Source organism: Equus przewalskii, chromosome 10, assembly GCF_037783145.1.
Source record: "Equus przewalskii isolate Varuska chromosome 10, EquPr2, whole genome shotgun sequence".
NCBI lineage: Eukaryota > Metazoa > Chordata > Mammalia > Perissodactyla > Equidae > Equus > Equus przewalskii.
The window spans coordinates 41002419-41011720 of NC_091840.1; the positions used below are offsets into that span (position 1 = coordinate 41002419).

Below are 9302 nucleotides of genomic sequence, written 5' to 3' on the forward strand. Positions count from 1 at the left end.
TAAATGATTGTTTTAAAAGCAGCAAATCCTGAATAAAGTTGGAGCAAATTTTTTAACAACCTACCGTAAACTAGGGTCTGAACTGCCTAAATTAAGTAACGCGATATTGAGCAGTGTCCCAGGGACATCTTTTGGCCGGATCTTGGTGTGCTGGGGGATGGAGTCGGGCTGTGACAGCTCCCAGCGTGTCCGGATGTGAATGATGGACTGGACGATGGCTTCACACTCCTGGTGCATGAAGGTGAGCGGTGTGCCCTGGTTTGCAATGGTTAAGGTGAACTGGTTCTCATCCACCAGGCAGATCTCTTCAATTTCCGAAGCATAGTAGATATCGTTTAGAAAGACTGATTGCCCTAGGACTTTCGTTCGCTCTGCTGAGGTCACTTGAACAGCAGTAGAACCAACCTGGAAAGTGGTGGTGAGAGGGTGGAGTAGAGAAGAATTAAATTCCATTATGTAGAATTCTAAGAGGCTCCAAAAACCAACCCACCAAATAAACAAAATACCATGTTTGCCACTTAAGGAAGAGTTACCACTGTTATATATTCAAATGGGTTCAATAGCTATTGTGATAAATGCTCTCAAAAGAGACTGAAAAACACTAGGGAAAAAAACCTTATTTTTGAAAAAGGTCAGGAATCCCAAAGACAATTATTGATTTGTATCCTGAAGGTTCATGTTCCTCACTCTGCAAAAAGCATGTAATAATCCGAAGAACTCTCAACAGGAAGTTTCCACCTTCCACGCATTCCTGTTGTCTGACTGATACATAAACTGGCCTCCCTACAACACTCTCCCGCCTCCAATCCCCTCCAGACTGTAGTTAAGTGGACATGCTCATAGCTTCCGCAGGACCTCCACGAAGAGAGGGAGCTTGGTTTTCCTCCATCTGAACTGCTTTACATTTGATGCACTACTATGGGGCGCCCAGGGAGGTCAGCACAGGGCCTGGCCAGCCAAGAAAGGCAACGAGTCACTTACCCAACCCTCGTGAAACTTACTTTAATGGAAACCTTGGTGTCTTTGTGAGCCAGCTTGAGAGCATTGTGGAACACTTTCAGGTCCTCTTCTAAAGCCAAAGTGGCAGCAGGTAGTTTCTGTTGTTCGTGCTCTACGTGCTCAGCCAGCTTCCCAGGACAGTCTATGAAAATGAGCCTTTTGCTGCCTTTGAGGCCAGTGAGCAGCCGCTCGTGATACTTGGTGTACTCCCTGACCCAGGAGTTACAGTTATAGATATAGACTGCAGAGACATTGTCATAAGCAAAGCCAGGAAAAACAACAAACCACTTGGAGAGAAAGTCCGTTTTAAAGCGATTGCTAGGCCCGGTATGGGTAAGGTCCACTACAATTTCATATGGCTTTGCATAATATGGCTTTAGAGTCAGCAAGACATGGTAGATCAGCAAATCGCCATTGATTTGACCAGTTTTGAACCTAAGGAAGATGACAAAAAAAAAGGACACAGATTATTAACAGAGTTCTGAATACATGTACAGATGCTACTAATCTATTTTATTCCTTTATTTTCTGATTAGTTTTCTAAAGAAAACTAACTATAATATGAAACAATTATACAAAGTCTGGAGCCATTTCTTAAATCAGCTGTTCTTCAAACAATGAGAAGTAAGGCTGAAGAAAAATGGATGAGACGAATCTCCAGTTCAAAAACTTTGAGCAACAACAAGAAACTTGCCCACCCCAGTCAAGCAAGGAGGAAGGCAGCGGACATTGGTTGGCTGTCTCCAGTCCCACCGAACTTCCCAGGTGAACAGTTTGGGTGGGAATGACCCACCTGGAGCCCTAGAGTGAACTGAATGACTTTAGCCAATTCATCTAGCCCACCTCGACCAGACAGAACGGTTCAGCAATGACCACATGACTCACAGCAGCACAACGAGCCAAAGGGCTCAACTCAGAGACATGAGCTTCAACGGTTGGGAACGGAGACTGTTTCTTTCCCGATGTTTATACACAAGGGAACACACAGCCTGGGGAGTGGTTAGCTTGTACGGTGAGATATGAAGGAAGCGTCTGCCTAACAACTGAAGAAATGGAGCAAAGAAACAGAGAGAAACTAGGGCCCTGGTCTTTTCATTTAACGCCTAGATAAAGCCTCTCCTGAGATAAAATTTATCCTTGAACTATTCAGTTTTGTGAGCCAATCAATTCCATTTTTTGATTAAGCCATATTAGGTCATATGTTACTTATACTCAAAAGACTGCTAATCAATGTGAGTAGCCAAAGCGAAGACCCTTAGAAAGCCGTGAAGAACACAGTACTAGAATTTCAAATCACGACGACTTATATTAACTTTGGCCCAATGTTCCACACCTGATGACTCTGGCAGTACTACAAAGTAGGCTAACACAAATATCCTCACCTCAGAGTTTTTAATCTTCTTGGGAGAAAATAAGATAAAAATATGACAAGTTAAATGATTACTAAATAAAAAAAATATTTCAAGATCAGAGAAAAGATACGAGGTAGTATGTAATCACTTATCAAAGGAATTGCAGAGAAACTTCTATTAAGTTCAGAAGAGGGAGAGAGTAAGAGAAACTGGGTGTTCAGTGAAAGCTACGTAGAAGACGCAGCGGCTGAGGCAGGTAGGAGGAATATGAATTCAATAAGGGGAGGGATTAGCAGGCCTCACAGAGAGAGGGAAAGAGGAAAAGAAATAGGTAACTAGATGTGTTGGGGCCACAGTCAGCTAGTTGAGCTGGAATGGAGGATTCGTGTAGAGAAGTTTTAAGAGAGAAAGCTGGAAAAATACATAATAGCTAAATTGTGAAGTGGCCAAAACTGTTCAACTAAGGGGCTCAGGTTTTCTCCTGGGAGCTTGGTATTTCTTAGACTATGTGCTGCGGAGCACCAGCATCAGAATCAACTGTGGTGCTTGATGAAAACGCAGCTTCCTGGTCCCAGCCCAGAACTACTGCATACGAATCCATGCACTGGGGCCTGGCAATCGACAGTTTTTAAACAATCTCATCTGATATTTATGTGCACGAACATTTCTAAATCACTGCTGTAGGTATTAGGAAGTGTTTTTAAAGAAAGGGGTGATATGATCAAAGGAAGTGAGTCATACAAGATATATGAAGGAGTCAAGGCTAGTAAAAAAAAGATACTGTAGACTCTAGGTATGGCCTAATAAGGTTCTAAAATACTATAGTGACAGTAAAAAGGAAAGCGATTCAAGAATCTGAAGGAAGGACCCACACGATCCAAGGTCTGATCAGGGCTGAGGGAAAGGACTTAAATCACAAGGACCTGCTGTACGTCACACCTCTGAGATCACAAAGAACGTCGCTGTCATGAACAAAAGCAAAGGCATTCTGAGAGGCAGCCACTTCTGAGGGAAAAATGAAGCTATTTTAGACACATTGAATATGAGGTGATGACAGGACACTAAACCACACAAAAGCATTTTCTGTCCCATATAATCTAAGTTTATTGGATATTTCTCCAATCATTGTTGCACTTCCACAATTTGAGATGTCAGTTATGCATATCGCTGTTTCTTTTACCTGACCAATGCCCCAGGTCTCCAAACTCGCATTATCAAATCAGTCTGTGGTATACAAATAAAATTTCTAGAGAAGACTACTGCTGCAGGGAAATGCCATCTCATCTTCTTTTGGATGATGCTAATATATCATTCAAAAGCATATAGCAGGCATATACAATGAGCAAAAGGTCAAGGGCGTTGGGCAGAAACCCTCCCTGCCCTGGAGGCGGGGACTTGTTCCACAAAGCCTCCTGTCATGCCAGTAGCCAGCTAGACAAGCTGGAGTTTTTGTTTTTTGTTCCCTCTGACATGTGCTTTAGCTGCAGTGGAAAGGAAATGTGTCATCTGTGGTTTGGTTTTAAAAGTGGAAAGCTAGCTGTACATATCCTTTTTACGGCAGATTTACTTTTATGTTCATAGTCTCCAAGTCTATTTTGCTTTAAATTACTCAGAAGCTGTGCTTCAAGACAAGAAAAGAAGTGGCTTATTAAAATCAGGTTATAATCAGATTTTCACCAAGCATTTTGTAAGGTAGGTCATATATACAGCTTTTTTTATGCCTTTTCACTTATTACTTTGTACAGATTAGTGTTTGAGGAAGTGCTTTTATACAGAACCTAAGACTCCTACTAACAAACTAGAATCATAAGCAATTGAAAATGTATGCTGTTTTTTTCTGTCCTATTAAGAATTTTACGTAAGTTAGAAATGGAAAGATTTACCATCAACACAGAGTTTTAAATCAGGATTAGGAAGGATCTGAGTTTAGACTCCACAGTGAATTGAAAAGTGTTATTTGCTATCAAAAAAAGTTTAAAAAATAAATTTCTTGTTACTAATGCTTGGCACTATAAATTTAATGAAAATGACCAGAGACAAAGAAAACTTTTGATAACATAACCTGGCCTCCATGGCATAAATTAGGGATGTAGAGACAGTCCTCTATTCTCAGGCATTTGTAAGCATAAGAGAAAGTCTCATTTTGTTAACAGTTTGTTTATTTGGGGACGACAGTACATCTGGCTGAAGACAATCGACAGCGGGCCTATTATCTATCCCGTGGAAAGCGCGGTTAAAATGTGTGTGAATACCATCATGTATACGACATTGTTAATGAACTAATGTGACAAGAATAACGAACTTTAAATCATTTTACCATCTAATGCAAAAGTCCAGTCTAGTACAAAAGGATGGAAATCACCTGCTAACTCAATTTAAAGTATTTCTCTTTGTGAAAGAATCATAAAGGACCCAAGGATTTGAGTCATCCAACTTAAATGAAGCTGAACAGGATTATATAGGAGTCAGTGCATAATATCTTTAACCCGAAAAGTAATCTTAATTCTCGAATACATAGTAAAGGTTTTTTCCTTCCCACTATTAATTGGAAATATTACTTCACAGGTTAGTTTCCAGTTAACATTGTTTGCTACTTTCGTTTGTATAACATCACATTTGTTATTCTCAATTTCTGTATATCAATAGTATACAAATATTATCCCATGACATATAACAATTATTTCTTATAAAACCTTGAACCTCAAAAAGCATGATTAGCAGTAGCATCTGTGCCACTTGAGAGTGGGTTAGAAATGCAGAATCTCGGGTCCCCATGAACCAACGGAATCAAAATTTGCATTAAAAAAAGACTCCCATGCACATTCAAGTTTGAGAAGAATTCTATAAAATAAATAAGGTTCTTAAACAGGCAATTTCATTTAGTAAATCTCAGGAGAATAATTAGTTTTGACTCTAGTTCCCTCAAATAAATGCTAACAATAAAATACTCTTACAAAAGCAGCTCAAACTGAAATATTATGATAAAGAGACAGCTCAATAGTGGTGATAAATCTTTCCTGCTGGTTTACCAGTACCCGGAACAGATATGCCAGTTCTATTTAAATCTCGAATCATATGGTGGATAATGAGAATTAGGAACAGACTTATCCCTTTTTGTACTGGCTTCCAGGAAGCTCAGAGCCAAAACTGAAATTCAACTTCTTCATTTCTATGTTGAGACTCTTACAGTCTGCCTGGACTTCTCACTTCAGAATAAATCCCCATGATCCTGATCGTCTATTTCTTTCTACTTTTATAGTATAATTTATTTAAAAAATTATGTCAAAATAATCATAGAAAAAAATGGTAGGCATAAATGATGATGAAAAAAGGCTAACTTTTGTTGAGCTTTCGAGATCATTCAGAAGAAATTTGCCTCTTTTTCTTTGTAATGCCAAATTTTTAGGTAGAGAAACTGGCATGCCTTTGCTTTTAAAGAGCCACAATAATTTGGGGAATACAGAGGTCAAAAGAGAGAACCACCACCATAAAATTGCTTTCACAAGTACTGGGAATATATTTCTAAGCACCAGCTTTATTCTAAGCTTCAAGATAAACACCCGAGAAGAAAAAAGAACACCTTGGATTCCTACTTGCAGTCCATTTTCTCTAGGTTGCTACCACACTTCCCCTTTCCCTGACCAAAAAAAAAAAAAATCCGTTTGCATTTTCCTTTCATACATGAAGCAAAATGCTCAAGGCTACATTTCTCCTTTACTATAAAGACTTGGTGACACATTTGTTAGAGGGTGGGGAGTTTCTGAAAAAAAGATCCTTAAATGGTCAGGCGAAAAAAAGGAGGAATCAAAAAAGTAAAAGCAGAAGCATCTGACTCAAAGCTGAAGTGCAGCACACTTAAGAGGGAGGGAGCTAAATGAAACTACGGTGTTCGGTTCTCAGTGATTAACAGTTATCTGTACAGCTAACTTCTAGCACTTAAAAGAGTAATAGAAATTAAATTGTTTCTTTATATGTAGCCTAACAGAAAAACCAATTAATTGAGAAGGAATGAAAAGAGGAGAGCAAATGTTAGGCATGAGCTTGTAGCTTCCCTGTAACATATGAGCTGTCCATCTTTTAACTACAATTACCAAAACTAGGAACCATTACTCTTTCACAAACTAACAAATTGTACTGCTATCTCAACAGATTACCATTATACCCACGGACATGGAACACATTGGATATTACCTACATCTTGCCTTTCTGATGACAATAGTTTTCTCTTTGTCTTCTGGAACAAAAGCAAACTATACCCTTCTGTGGGCTAACAATACTACTGTCTGGGATTCAGATATTCACAGAAACAAAAATGAAAACATTAATATAAACCCTGCAACTCCTGAAGTAGATAAAAAAGATAACTCTACAAGCATGCCTGAAATAGCAACATCAGCTCACACTGTACCCTTAACTCCTAAATCTCAACCGGAGCTTTATATACCTTCTGTTGTCAGGAACAGTTCTCCAACAGTACAGAGCATTGAAAACACAAGCAAGAGTCACAGTGAAATTTTCAAAAAAGATGTCTGTGAGGAAAACTACAACAAAATCGCTATGCTAGTTTGTGTAATTATAATTGCAGTGCTTTTTCTTATCTGTACCCTTCTATTTCTATCAACTGTGGTTCTGGCAAACAAAGTCTCATCTCTCAGACGATCAAAACAAGCAGGCAAACGTCAGCCTAGAAGCAACGGCGATTTTCTGGCAAGCAGTGGTCTATGGCCTGCTGACTCAGATACTTGGAAAAGAGCAAAACAGCTCACAGGGCCCAACCTAATGATGCAATCTACTGGAGCACTCACAGCTACAATGGAAAGAAAAGATGAAGAAAGAACTGAAAAACTCACTAACTGATGCTTTAGTGAAGAAAAATGCAAAGTGGCTATGAGAAAGTTTAGAGTAAAAATGAAGTCAGTTTGATATTTAATGCCAACAGGTTGGTCTGATGGTCTGAAATCTGATGGGCAGGCCTTGCGATTTAAAATGAAGCAGGTGAGAAGGGGAGAAGCATGCCTGCTTACTTAATGACTGAAACTGTGCACTTTTGTTCTGACACTGAATATCTTAAAGAGCAAATAATAAAATAACAAAGCATCTGGGGAAGGTTTTGAAGATGACTTGAAGGAACTGACTAATAGAAAGGGTCAATTAAATAAATATTTCCTGTTCCATAATAGTAGTTAGATGATCTTTGTTTGAATGTAATTAAATTTTGAAAAGTTTTAGCATGTCCTTAGAGGCAAGTATATGCTTCAACACCTAACAGAAGTAAAAATTCTAATGCATAGAGATGAACTGTATAGTTTAATGGTACCTTCTTTGCTGAATGTGACAGAATCCATACCAGCTCATGTATCAACACAGCTAATTTTAAGCAGGATGTTTTCATCTTTACATATGGCACATATAAAAAGGTGCTTTTCTATTATAAATATTTAATTAAAACTTTTAATTTTGTATAATAAATTAAAACTCATAGAATAAAACTGACTACGTATATTTGCATTCACTTGATTTTCTTATAGAATATACTGTTAAAGATCAGTAAGAAACAGAGCACAACTAAAACAGACGAGATTTATAGCCACAGCAGAAGGCTAAGCGTAAATGTAAAGCCTATCTTACTGTTTATGTGTAACATACCTCTATTCTATAAATACTGCTTATTGGATTATTTATAGCAAAAATCTAAAGGTTGATTAATTTTTGGACTTCAAGAATGCCAAGTGGCCTAATAAATGATCAATTTTATTTTTTTTACTATCCAATCTGACAAGAACAAAGGAAAGGGGTAGGGGGGGGTGTGTGTGTGTGCGTGTGTGTGTGTGTGTGTGTGTTTGTTACAATCTGGAAAACAGGATACTTCAGGTAACTGTTTAACCTTCAAAGAAACTGGGTTCAGGTGAAATAATGACTTACATTTAAGTCAAGACTTGCATCTTCAATTAAATACATTACGAAAGTTGGTTGAGAGACTTTCCAACTATCTATTGAAATCGACACAGGATATCCTAGTTAAAGACCAGGCCATATTTAAAAATCTCATTCTTTATTGAGAACTTATTTTCGGCAATATGCTAGTCATTTAAGAACAGAATTTCACATGTTTTTTCCAAGTATGACCACAATCTTACTCTCCCTTCCAGGTTAGAAATTCTCTTCCTGGCTACGTATCAGAATCACTGGAAAAGTTTTTAAAACTCACCAATGCCTAATTCCCACCCTTTTCCTTCTGATTCAGTTGGAAAGGAGTGAGCTCCAGGCATTGCTAATTTTTGTGTAATTCCCTAGGTGATACTGCTCTTGGTAATCAAATTCACTTCTTACAAGTTCCATGTCTCCAAAGATCTAGGTTACTTCTTAAAATGAGAGGGAAAAATAAACTATTGATTTTATTATCAACTTACTAAAAAAAATCTATCCCCTAAACAATAAATCATAACCATATTATACCAGATAAAGCTAAATGTCAAAGTAAAAATGAAAGCAGGAGAATACTCATGCCAACCACGATGATCAGCTTATCTTCTGAGGGGTAAAAAGGACCAGATTGGAAATGAAACTGGGCAGAGCTCCCATTTTGGCAAATTAAGAGTTTGAGATTGTGTACTAGAACGAATAGTAATGACACAAAACACTCCTTGAATCAAGGGTTACACATAAATACTTGTCACGGGAAATGAAAACAAATTAGTGTCTTTTTAAAAATAAGAAATTAACTAGGCAACTACTTTCATATTCAACATACAGGTCAGACATTTTCTCTCAAACCGGAAAGCAGGAATATTGAAAATTCATCACTCACTACTTGGCTACTTAACGTGCACTCTCAGAATGACACCTTCCAATGACAGCTCATGAACAAACAGTGGGGCCTTTCCAAACTCGACAAGTGTTTAAAGATGACAGGTTAAGATATGCTTTTCTGGGTTCAAATTTTAAGTTACT

General features: G+C 38.1%; 2 protein-coding genes across 24 annotated transcripts in view; one reads left to right on the top strand and one right to left on the bottom strand.

Annotated features, from left to right (window-relative positions):
• NF1 (neurofibromin 1) overlaps positions 1-9302 on the bottom strand; it is a 240137-nt gene that overhangs the window by 40473 nt on the left and 190362 nt on the right. For all 23 annotated transcript variants that reach the window (XM_070562627.1, XM_070562622.1, XM_070562626.1 and 20 more), the window contains 2 exons: positions 1002-1434; positions 65-405 (listed from right to left, as the gene is read on the bottom strand). In XM_070562627.1, the coding sequence (XP_070418728.1) occupies positions 65-405; positions 1002-1434 (774 nt within the window). The remainder of the gene's footprint in view (positions 1-64; positions 406-1001; positions 1435-9302) is intronic.
• Positions 3902-7851, top strand: EVI2A (ecotropic viral integration site 2A). The gene is made up of 2 exons (XM_008522598.2): positions 3902-4043; positions 6501-7851. The coding sequence occupies exon 2, from the start codon at positions 6522-6524 to the stop codon at positions 7206-7208; it is 687 nt and encodes a 228-aa protein (XP_008520820.2). The 5' UTR covers positions 3902-4043; positions 6501-6521; the 3' UTR covers positions 7209-7851.